This window comes from Magallana gigas, chromosome 9 (genome assembly GCF_963853765.1).
Source record: "Magallana gigas chromosome 9, xbMagGiga1.1, whole genome shotgun sequence".
NCBI lineage: Eukaryota > Metazoa > Mollusca > Bivalvia > Ostreida > Ostreidae > Magallana > Magallana gigas.
Genome location: NC_088861.1, coordinates 25,253,307 through 25,266,779, shown reverse-complemented (window position 1 = coordinate 25,266,779; position 13,473 = coordinate 25,253,307). Strand labels below are relative to the sequence as shown.

The following is a 13,473-nucleotide window of genomic DNA, read 5'->3' as shown; positions in this document are numbered from 1 at the left end:
TTTAAGTTTAACATGACTAACTACATATGTGCAAAATACATTATCAAGCACTATATGTGATAAGGTTAATAGGTATTAATAGATAGATGTAAGACCGATACCTGATACAATAATAATAAACAACTATTAAACTTTGGAATCCTTTTTAAAACAGTTGAATAAAAATTGGTTGAGACAAAACACGTTCAAGATTTAATATGTTATGTTGCCAATGGCAAAGACACACACTGCTTACCTAAGCAACAGTGGCAACTCTGACCAAAGTGGCCATAGAACTACAAAAATCAAATACAAAAAAAGGAAAGGGCATAACTATTTTCTTTTATACAGACATTCTGATCAAATTTAGTTTACGATTGCCATCATATTCAACATACATTTTAATTAATAAACTTGGCCCCCATTGTTTCCCTATTCTCGTAACTTTCATAGGTCATATTTGCCAAACAATTATTAATGCAGTGAAACTTGCCAAAAAACTCGTGGTTTTTTAGATTCATTTTTTTTTCAAACTGGAATTCAAAAAAGAAAATTTTACAGTTTGAGAAGTGTATCCCGATTCTGAATTGCCCTCTTACATTTTTTTATTTATGGTAATTATCATAGCGTGTCCTCTAGATCTGCTAGTCATGGTTTGAAAAATATATCTTACATTAATTTGCTTCAATATCAATTGAAAAAACATAGTGCCCCCGACCCAATTGGGATGTGGAATGAATATTTTGCATTTCTACATACTAGCTTCATAATACAATAAATATCAGTTTCACAAATAACTGTCTTTATTTTCAGGTTTGGCTGATTTTGGTCTTTTGGTTTTGGAGAAGATGATGTAATGGTGAAAAATTTACAACGATGACGACAGCCACAAACAACAGACAAATTCAATGAGAAAAACTAACTTGAGCTTAATATACACAAAACTTATTCATATCGTACACTTAAACGTTCATTTTTTATCGATATTTGTTAGAGATATTCATATAGCATGTCGTTTTATTAAATAGTCTCTTAAGTACTTTATTATTGAAGACCACATAAATGATGAATAAAGCATGCTAACACAAATTTAAGACTTCTTCAAAAATATGAATACATGTACATGCACGTAAAATTCTGATCAAATATACATGGATGGAAAACTACATAGACATTAACCATTTTCTTCATTTTGAACACAGTAATATCCAATATTTGATTAAACAAACTGATATACAAAAAAAGTGTCATTGATTAAAAGGACAACGGGGAATTCACTCTAAAAGCTTTTACGCAAAAATTACATAATTAACAATGCATCTAGTAACAAAACACATTGAAACCTATTCTAGAATAGATAAAAATGACCCGCCACAATCGTAAACACTAATTCAACATGTTCTATTTAGGAAAACAAAAAACCCAACTTTTATACATATCTAGTAGTCAAATAAATTTCTAATGGTGTCATTCACGAATCAATCTTTGTTCAAATGAACAATTAAACTCATTTTATTCCTAACAAGAACACTCAATTAATATGAAAAATAATTACAAAAATCATTTACATTATACGTCGATATCTAACATATTTAAAATGTATGTACATTAAACAACAAAACAGATCTAGCTAAAGTTCTACTTATGAATTTTTTTGTATGCTGAAAACAGAGAAAACAAAAACACATGGTCATCTACACAAAAAGCAAAACACAAAGAGAGCTTTAGATCCTTACGGAGAATATCTTACACAAAGCAGATACATATGTTTATATACAAACTAATGTTTTTGCTATTCGAAGTAAAACAAGGTTTCTTTTTCCATACTGAATTTCAGTCCATGATTAAATGTTGTGTGGAACATAATTTTCCTAGGTAGGTAACTAAGTTCATCATTGTAATTCCTCTCATCCGGGAAAATATCCATACTCCAATTACCAAATTTTTCAATATTTGGTAGGATTATATCATTGTGTTCTGGCAACCAATAAGGGATCACATACTGAATTTAAGTTCGAATACACACCTTGATGACTTATCAGGATGTTAATGTTTTGTTATCAAGCTGAAAGAGATGCTTTAGAGAATCCATAATTAATTTTTTTACATGAATTTAAACAAACATCAAACATCCTGGCATCCTTTTCCCTTTAGTTCAAAGAAACAGCCATCAGTGAAACATGTATACATGCATGAACTTTGATGCATGCAGTTACCACTTCCATGCCTTAAAAATTTCTGATGCAAGGTTCCTATCTGTCTCCAGTGAAGAATTCCTCATCTTTTCATATATATCCAGCATTGCATAACCATATTCTACTTTCCACTCATCTTTCACCTCTGGTGCATAGGTTGGAAATTTACCATCATTAATACATGCTGGAACACCTCCTCTCATCATCAGAACAACGCAAGGCTTCTCGTCTTTAATCACGACCCCCGGAGAACCTGAGGATCCATGATTAAATGTTGTGTGGAACATAATTTTCCTAGGTAGGTAGCTAAGTTCATCATAGTAATCCACCCCATCCGGGAAAAAACCCTTACTCCAAATACCAAATTTTTCAATATCTGGTAGGATTATATCCTTGTGTTCTGGCAACCAAAGAGGGATCACATTGTCCTCCATCATTTGCCTGCAGTTAGGATGCCCTACAAGGTAAACATCTGAGCAACAAACATTTCCAAAACAAGTCAGAGCTGGAGGGAATGGAACACCGGTATCCTTGGCATCTAGTTCCAACACAGCAAAATCGTATTCTCTGTCCAAGTACTTTATGTCTTTTATTTTAAATATCTGAAGAGGATCTTCTTTCTTGTTAAATAATGTCCTTCCAAATTCTATGCTGATTCGCTTACTATCAATAACATGTGTAGCTGCAAATTAAACAAGACAGAATACTTAATTATTTATACTTCTGCTTAGTCGATATTTTCAAAATTTTGTTGAAAATCCTAATATATTCTCTTAACAATTGAAATGTTTTGCAATAGAATGGGTATGTTTATGTATAAATGTAAAAGTAGTAACTGTTGTATCAAATTAATTTTAAACCTTACTTTGTTAACCATCTATCTAAAGCACGTTCCTGACAGTGTACATTCATATATTATAGTGACACACAAACTAATGATTTACCAAATGAATATTAAATTTTTACACGATTTTCACATTAAATAGAAAATAATATGGAGTTCAAAATCAATGTAAATAAATCCGGTTAAAAAAGAAAAAATAGAATACATGTAAGTTTGTTAACAGGATCAGACAGTAATATATATATATATATATATATATATATATATATATATATATATATATATATATATATATATATATAGATATATATATATAGTCAGCGTAATGCTCGTCGTCCAGATATTGTTTACATTTGTAATGGTATTTTATTGTTTTTAAAAAGTATTCATCATGCATTTAATACTGAATTTAAGGCAAAGATTTGCATGAAGGGGATAAGGTTTTTAGAGTAGGTGTCCATTGATGACGGTGTAACAACCACAGCAATGGGAGAAATGCTTCGCAACCTTCTTCTGAGTAAGAGGATTGACGAGGACAAAGTAGGCAGCACGAACCGGAACACATGGGGTGTTTCAATGCAGACGCATTTTGTCGAAAACCAATCTGATTTTACACCACGAAATTTTAACTGGAGAGAGAATATCCGTTTGACTTTCATTGAAAGTGTATTATTTTCCTTATTTGACTTATGTCCTTTTCATAAAATAAAGACATATTCTGCTGATTAGTTAAACTATATCGAAGTGAAGCGAGTCACCTTAAAATTACTCCCTAATTACAATATAAACAATGATAAATTATTTTACATAATATGATAAAACATTTGGAGATAAAGGATTTTACTTCCTCTTTATTGGTCATTATAAACAAAATGCCGATATTTAGGCACTAAAAATCTTAACATTCTACATTGTAGTTTTTAGTCATTTATTACTATGTATGAGTGAATTTTGCAACATTAATTGTAGCAACTCAAGCTTTGATGTCATGTAAACTGCGAAGAAGTAAGTGTTCTTCCTGTTACCAGTTATGAATGATTCAAGATTTAATAGATCATTTCAAACTTTCTTAATTTTTAATATGAAATATATTTATTGCAGTATTATTCAACCCATATATGAATGATTGTACAGTAACAGTTATTCTTATCAAAATACACCATATGCAAGTCTAAAAAGTAAATCTAAATTCTTTTCAATATTTGCAATATGCACAAAATACATATGGACAACCTTAACAACAATAAACACATATTTATTATAATAATAATATTTATAAATATACTGTAAAAGTATATAAAAAAAATAAATAAACAAAGGGCTATGTGCGGTTTTGTGCATTTTTTGCCCCCAAAATTAAAGTTTTATAAAGTGCTTTAAAAACAAGAGGCCCATAGGCCACATCGCTCACCTGATGAACAATAGGTATGATAAAATCAGCTTAATGGAGTCATAATACAAACTATCTGGACAATGTACAATAATACATGTAGATCCTGTATAAATAAGATCGATTTTCCCCTGGATATTCTTATGTTTATAATCATTAGTCCCTTTTCTAAGAGGGTGATTTTATAGTCATATCATATGTTGAGTATTGCAGTTTTCAAAAACATCCTTAACAATAGTTTATATATGGGATATAAACCTACATCAAACTCTGAACCTTCTTGTGAGGCCAAAGAATTGTCCTGAAGCCAAAGTCTTAACAATTATAAAGAATCATCTGGCTGATTAGTTTTTGAGAAGAAGATTTTAAAAGATTTACCCAATATATTCATTTGTTAAACTTTGACCCCCCATTGTGGCCCCACCCTACCCCTGGGGATCAAGATTTTCACAACTTTGAATCTAAACTACCTGAGGATGTTTCCACACAAGTTTTAGCTTTGCTGGGTGATTAGTTTCTGAGAAGAAGATTTTTAATGATTTACTCTAAATATTCCTATGTAAAACTTCGATCCCCCATTGTGGCCCCACCCTACCCCCGGGGGGTCATAATTTTCACAACTTTGAATCTACACTACCTGAGGATGCTTTCACACAAGTGTCAGCTTTCCTGGCCAATTAGTTTCTGAGAGCAAGATTTTTAAAGATTTGCTCTATATTCCTATGTAAAACTTCGATCCCCCATTGTGGCCCCACCCTACCCGCGGGGATTATTATTTTCACAACTTTGAATCAACACTACCTGAGGATGCTTTCACACAAGTGTCAGCTTTCCTGGCCAATTAGTTTCTGAGAGCAAGATTTTTAAAGATTTGCTCTATATTCCTATGTAAAACTTCGATCCCCCATTGTGGCCCCACCCTACCCGCGGGGATTATGATTTTCACAACTTTGAATCAACACTACCTGAGGATGCTTTCACACAAGTTTCAGCTTGCTGGTTGATTAGTTTATGAGAAGAAGATTTTTAAAGATTTGGTCTATATATTCCTATGTAAAACTTCTACCCCCATTGTGGCCCGACCCTACCCGCGGGAGTCGTGATTTTCACAACTTTAAATCTACACTTCCTGAGGATGCTTCCACACAAGTTTCAGCCTTTCTGATTAATTAGTTTCTGAGAAGAAGATTTTTAAAGATTTACTCTATATATTCCTATGTAAAACTTCGACCCCCCATTGTGGCCACACCCTACCCCTGAGGGTCATGATTTTCCCAATTTTGTATCTTCACTACATGAGGATGCTTTCAGACAAGTTTCAGCTTTGCTGGCTGATTCGTTTCCGAGAAGAAGATTTTTAATGATTTACTCTATATATTCCTCTGTAAAACTTCGATCTCCTATTGTGGCCCTACCCTACCCCCGGGGGTCATGATTTTCACAACTTTGAATCAACACTACCTTCGGATGCTTTCACACAAGTTTCAGCTTTCCTGGCATATTAGTTTCTGAGAAGAAAATTTTTCAAGATTTGGTCTATATATTCCTATGTAAAACGTCGAACCCCCATTGTGGCCCCATCCTACCCCCGGGGGTCATGATTTTCACAATTTTGTATCTACACCACCTCAGGGTGCTTTCACACAAGTTTCAGCTTTCCTGGTCTCATGGTTCATGAAAAGAAGATTTTTGAACTTTCTCGAAAATTTTCATAAATTCCTAATTATCTCCCTTTGCAAAAGGGCGTGGTCCTAAATTTTCACAACCTTGAATCCCCTTAGGCTAAGGATGCTTTGTGCCAAGTTTGGTTGAAATTGGCCCAATGGTTCTTGGCAAGATGTTGAAAATGTGAAAAGTTTACAGACAGACGGACGACAGACAAAATGTGATCAAAATAATTCACCTGAGCTAATAATGTGGAAGATAGTAAGAAAAATATCAAAAATAAGGGGGCAAAAGATTATCACTAGATATTGACGTCAAAATGTTGAAATGACGTCATGAAGATCGCCTAATTTTGATAAATTGATGATTTGTAGCGAAATATGGGTGTTTTCCTTTAGTTTCTCGACTGGAAAACTTCGAGCGCAGGCTTGCTGAAGTACGCAGCATTGTTAAGGCGTCCCGATGCTAAAATACGGCTGGAAAACGATATTATTTGAATCATGGCAAAAATTAGTTTACCGGGAGTATTTCTTTAAATCTATGTTACATTTATTGACATCAATGTTAAACATTATATTTGGTGCATTTTTGTGACGTCATATGTACTTCGTAATCACGTGACAGGCGAATCCTAATATTGCAAATGATCTAGTTAAAACGCATCGGTGCAGGTGATTAATGACATTAAATCATACATATTTTTAAGAAAAATCCTTTGTTAAGTCATAAACTTTGAAGTTCTTGCTTGGGAAAGAAATAGATATTTCGTTTATAGAACATATTGTTGAAACATTCCACAAAATCATCAAAATAATGCACATTTTTACTAATCAAAAGCAATTTACAAAAAATTTGGGTAAATCCGTAGGTTTCCGCAGCACGATTCACATTGGTACTTATATTCTCTACCAATTTTACGTAAAATATTCTAAAATTGTGTTGATCTTTCACCTGCGCCAAGCTGGTTTTACATGCATTAAAATTTCTTCATTCAGTTGTTTACACGAAGCAGGGAGAGTCTCCAAACCACTAGTTTATAAATAGTCTTTTACTTAAAACGAAGCTTTAAAACTGCCGATTATTTGATACTGGTTTTTAATATGAATGAATTCTGTACGTCTAGAATTAACTGCAGCATCTATATAAAGGAAACATGCGGTATTATACTGGTTTGATATAATTCACTTTTAACGTTAAGATACATTCCCTTAGAACTATCGACATGAATGCAGATCGTGACGTCAAAGTTAATTATGACGTCATATCGTATGAAGTACAGACAAGTGACTTTCTACATATCGCATCGGGAAGCCTTAACATGCCCGCGTACCATTTTTAGTATAATGTTTATAATTATCTGAAGAAAAGCATATGTTAAAATCTTACTTGAGCAGACCTGCGCTCTATACTTCCGAATGCAAAATATAAAGAAAAAATGGAAATATTTTTATTTTTTTTACTTTGTGGGAATTAGGTCATTTAGTTTACGCCATAGATAAATAGCGAATGATCAATGATGACTAAAATCAAGATTAAAGTGATTTGCGTCCATTGTACAATGATTTATGAAGATTTGATTTTTATACGACATTATTTAAAAATTGGTTAAAATTAGGGGCAGATATTTGACCATACCGCACAGTCCTTTGAAAAAATACCCTTGGTAACAGGACAAAGCATTGACGGGAAGGGCATTGCTGTAACAGAAAGAAATGGTATTCATCAGAAAGTGAGACAATTTTTCGTTTTATTTGCTGGCATCTGATGATAAGTAGGACCTTTAATTTAAAAAAACCCAAAAGGTCTTAGCTGCAAATGCACACATTTGAGAAACAAAACAATGGAAAGAGGAAGGAAAGATAGTAACATAAAGAACTGTGCAATCTGCATGCTTATAATACGGATTTCAGATTTATATTCACATATGTGCTATATCAAAACTGGGGGTAGTTTACACCTCAAAATTAGAAGTCTATCAATTAGTGATTCTCAGTTATCCATTGTTTCTACAGAAAAACCAAACAATACTGTTATTTTTAAAATTTCAGATGTCTCAATTATATAAGTAACTGGAAAAACAAATGAATCCAGAGTAAATTTACCTAATAATGACGGAAAATTTGCAAATTTTTGGTAATGTCTATTGAACTTTATTAATCAGTTCATCATTAATCTTAACACTTATTATAAGATGTCACTGATATAACAAAAATAACTGTGAAAAAAGAACTCAATTGTCCTTACTGTTACTGTCTTTCTGTTACCATTGCTTTTACATAAAAAAAATTCTTTACGCAATCATTTCTTTAAATAGTGGCAAGGTGTACCAACATCTATATACAACGAAAATTGTAATTATGTTCTAATCCTAGATTCCTAATCATTCATTTACCATAATCAAATTCCTTCAATGTTGTTACTTGTCCTTGCTGTGACCATGAAATCACAAAAGTGCTTATGATAAGGTAATAAATAGTGTCTATAGTTAAATTCAATATCAATATTTAAGGATTACGTTTACTCATGCGCAAAAAAAATTCCAATAATAGGAACGAAAAACTACGTATTCTTCATTGAAGCCCTACTACTGTGGTGCTGTTTTTCACTTTCAAATAACTAGGTCAATGATCTACTTTTTAGCTCACCTGAGCTGAAAGCTCAAGTGAGCTATTCTGATCACATTTTGTCTGTCGTCCGTCTGTCCGTAAACTTTTCATATTTTCAACATCTTCTCAAGAACTACTGGGCCAATTTCAACCAAACTTGGCACAAATCATCCTTAGGCAAAGGGGATTCAAAGTTATGAAAATTAAGGGTCACACTCGTTTTCAAGGGGAGATAATTAGAAATTAATGAAAAATTTCGAGAAATTTTCTAAAATCTTCTTCTCAAGAACCAGAAAGCCAGGAAAGCTGAAACTTGTGTGGAAGCATCCTCAGGTAGTGTAGATTCAAAGTTGTGAAATTCATGACCCCCGGGGGTAGGGTGGGGCCACAATGGGGGGTCAAAGTTTTACATAGGAATATATAGAGTAAATCTTTAAAAATCTTCTTCTCAGAAACTAATCAGCCAGATGATTCTTCATAAATCATAATTGTTAAGACTTTGGATTAAGGACAATTCTTTGGCCTCACAAGAAGGTTCAGAGTTTGATGTAGCTTAATATCCCATATATAAACAATTGTAAGGGATCTTTTTGAGGACTTCAATACTCAACATGTGATATGACTATAAAATCATCCTGTTAGAAAATGGACTAATGATTATAAACATAAGAAACTAATCAGCCAGGAAAGCTGAAACTTGTGTGGAAGCATCCTCAGGTAGTGTAGATTTAAAGTTGTGAAATTCATGATCCCTTGGGGTAGGGTGGGGCCACAATGGGGGGTCAAAGTTTTACATAGGAATATAACGAGTAAATCTTTAAAAAATTTCTTCTCAGAAACAAATCAGCCAGGAAAGCTGAAACTTGTGTGGAAGCAACCTCAGGTAGTGTAGATTCAAAGTTGTGAAATTCATGATCCCCGGGGGTAGGGTGGGGCCACAATGGGGGGGTTGAAGTTTTACATAGCAATATATAGAGTAAATCTTTAAAAATCTTCTTCTCAGAAACTAATCAGCCAGGAAAGCTGGAACTTGTATGGAAGCATCTCCATGTAGTGTAGACTCTAAGTTGTGAAAATCATGACCCCCGGGGGTAGGGTGGGGCCACAATGGGGTGGTCGAAGTTTTACATAGGAATATATAGAGTAAATCTTTAAAAATCTTCTTCTCATAAACTAATCAGCCAGGAAAGATGAAACTTGTGTGGAAGCATCCTCAGGTAGTGAAAATTCAAAGTTGTGAAAATCATGACCCCTGGGGGTAGGGTGGGGCCACAATGGGGTGGTCGAAGTTTTACATAGCAATATATAGAGTAAATCTTTGAAAATCTTCTTCTCAGAAACTAATCAGTCAGGAAAGCTGAAACTTGTGTGGAAGCATCCTCAGGTAGTGTAGATTCAAAGTTGTGAAAATCATGACCCCCAGGGGTAGGATGGGGCCACAATGGGGGGTCGAATATATAGAGTAAATCTTTAAAAATCTTCTTCTCAGAAACTAATCAGCCAGGAAAGCTGGAACTTTTATGGAAGCATCTTCATGTAGTGTAGACTCTAAGTTGTGAAAATCATGACCCCCGGGAGTAGGGTGGGGCCACAATGGGGTGGTCGAAGTTTTACAGAGGAATATATAGAGTAAATCTTTAAAAATCTTCTTCTCATAAACTAATCAGCCAGGAAAGATGAAACTTGTGTGGAAGCATCCTCAGGTAGTGAAAATTCAAAGTTGTGAAAATCATGACCCCCGGGGGTAGGGTGGGGCCACAATGGGGTGGTCGAAGTTTTACATAGCAATATATAGAGTAAATCTTTGAAAATCTTCTTCTCAGAAACTAATCAGCCAGGAAAGCTGAAACTTGTGTGGAAGCATCCTCAGGTAGTGTAGATTCAAAGTTGTGAAAATCATGACCCCCAGGGGTAGGATGGGGCCACAATGGGGGGTCGAATATATAGAGTAAATCTTTAAAAATCTTCTTCTCAGAAACTAATCAGCCAGGAAAGCTGAAACTTATGTAGAAGCATCCTCAGGTAGTGCAGATTCAAAGTTGTGAAAATCATGACCCACGGGGGTATGATGGGGCCACAATGGGTGGTCGAAGTTTTACATAGGAATATATAGAGTAAATCTTTAAAAATCTTCTTCTCAGAAACTAATCAGCCAGGAAAGCTGAAACTTGTGTGGAAGCAACCTCAGGTAGTGTAGATTCAAAGTTGTGAAATTCATGATCCATGGGGGTAGGGTGGGGCCACAATGGGGGGGGGTTGAAGTTTTACATAGCAATATATAGAGTAAATCTTTAAAAATCTTCTTCTCAGAAACTAATCAGCCAGGAAAGCTGAAACTTGTGTGGAAGCAACCTCAGGTAGTGTAGATTCAAAGTTCTGAAAATCATGTCCCTGTGGGTAGGGTGGGGCCACAATGGGGTGGTCAAAGTTTTACATAGGAATATATAGAGTAAATCTTTGAAAATCTTCTTCTCAGAAAGTAATCAGCCAGGAAAGCTGAAACTTGTGTGGAAGCATCCTCAGGTAGTGAAAATTCAAAGTTGTGAAAATCATGACCCCTGGGGGTAGGGTGGGGCCACAATGGGGTGGTCGAAGTTTTACATAGCAATATATAGAGTAAATCTTTGAAAATCTTCTTCTCAGAAACTAATCAGTCAGGAAAGCTGAAACTTGTGTGGAAGCATCCTCAGGTAGTGGAGATTCAAAGTTGTGAAAATCATGACCCCCAGGGGTAGGATGGGGCCACAATGGGGGGTCGAATATATAGAGTAAATCTTTAAAAATCTTCTTCTCAGAAACTAATCAGCCAGGAAAGCTGGAACTTGTATGGAAGCATCTTCATGTAGTGTAGACTCTAAGTTGTGAAAATCATGACCCCCGGGGGTAGGGTGGGGCCACAATGGGGTGGTCGAAGTTTTACATAGGAATATATAGAGTAAATCTTTAAAAATCTTCTTCTCATAAACTAATCAGCCAGGAAAGATGAAACTTGTGTGGAAGCATCCTCAGGTAGTGAAAATTCAAAGTTGTGAAAATCATGACCCCCGGGGTTAGGGTGGGGCCACAATGGGGTGGTCGAAGTTTTACATAGCAATATATAGAGTAAATCTTTGAAAATCTTCTCAGAAACCAATCAGCCAGGAAAGCTGAAACTTGTGTGGAAGCATCCTCAGGTAGTGTAGATTCAAAGTTGTGAAAATCATGACCCCCAGGGGTAGGATGGGGCCACAATGGGGGGTCAAATATATAGAGTAAATCTTTAAAAATCTTCTTCTCAGAAACTAATCAGCCAGGAAAGCTGAAACTTGTGTGGAAGCATCCTCAGGTAGTGAAAATTGAATGTTGTGAAAATCATGACCCCTGGGGGTAGGGTGGGGCCACAATGGGGTGGTCGAAGATTTACATAGCAATATATAGAGTAAATCTTTGAAAATCTTCTTCTCAGAAACTAATCAGTCAGGAAAGCTGAAACTTGTGTGGAAGCATCCTCAGGTAGTGTTGATTCAAAGTTGTGAAAATCATGACCCCCAGGGGTAGGATGGGGCCACAATGGGGGGTCGAATATATAGAGTAAATCTTTAAAAATCTTCTTCTCAGAAACTAATCAGCCAGGAAAGCTGCAACTTTTATGGAAGCATCTTCATGTAGTGTAGACTCTAAGTTGTGAAAATCATGACCCCCGGGGGTAGGGTGGGGCCACAATGGGGTGGTCGAAGTTTTACATAGGAATATATAGAGTAAATCTTTAAAAATCTTCTTCTCATAAACTAATCAGCCAGGAAAGATGAAACTTGTGTGGAAGCATCCTCAGGTAGTGAAAATTCAAAGTTGTGAAAATCATGACCCCCGGGGGTAGGGTGGGGCCACAATGGGGTGGTCGAAGTTTTACATAGCAATATATAGAGTAAATCTTTGAAAATCTTCTTCTCAGAAACTAATCAGCCAGGAAAGCTGAAACTTGTGTGGAAGCATCCTCAGGTAGTGTAGATTCAAAGTTGTGAAAATCATGACCCCCAGGGGTAGGATGGGGCTGCAATGGGGGGTCGAATATATAGAGTAAATCTTTAAAAATCTTCTTCTCAGAAACTAATCAGCCAGGAAAGATGAAACTTGTGTGGAAGCATCCTCAGGTAGTGAAAATTCAAAGTTGTGAAAATCATGACCCCCGGGGGTAGGGTGGGGCCACAATGGGGTGGTCGAAGTTTTACATAGCAATATATAGAGTAAATCTTTGAAAATCTTCTTCTCAGAAACTAATCAGTCAGGAAAGCTGAAACTTGTGTGGAAGCATCCTCAGGTAGTGTAGATTCAAAGTTGTGAAAATCATGACCCCCAGGGGTAGGATGGGGCCACAATGGGGGGGTCGAAGTTTTACATAGGAATATATAGAGTAAATCTTTGAAAATCTTCTTCTCAGAAACTAATCAGCCAGGAAAGCTGAAACTCGTGTGGAAGCATCCTCAGGCAGTGTAGATTCAAAGTTGTGAAAATCATGATCTCTGGGGGTATGGTGGGGCACAATGGGGGGTTGAAGTTTTACAGAGGAATATATAGAGTAAATCTTTGAAAATCTTCTTCTCAGAAACTAATCAGCTAGGAAAGCTGAAACTTGTGTGGAAGTATCCTCAGGTAGTGTAGATTCAAAGTTGTGAAAACATGATACCTGGGGGTAGGGTGAGCCCACATTTGGGGGGGGGGTGTGTTAAAGTTTTACATAGGAATATATAGAGTAAATCTTTTAAAATCTTTTTCTCAGAAACTAATCAGCCAGATGATTCTTCATAAATCATAATT

The 13,473-nt window shown here is 35.4% G+C and overlaps 1 protein-coding gene across 1 annotated transcript in view; it reads right to left on the bottom strand.

Moving 5' to 3' along the window:
• Positions 1–2,191: 2,191 nt before the first annotated feature.
• LOC117687594 (uncharacterized) overlaps positions 2,192–13,473 on the bottom strand; it is a 46,541-nt gene continuing 35,259 nt past the window's right edge. Inside the window, exon 6 of the mRNA XM_066072433.1 lies at positions 2,192–2,856. Coding sequence (XP_065928505.1) covers positions 2,192–2,856 — 665 coding nt within the window. The remainder of the gene's footprint in view (positions 2,857–13,473) is intronic.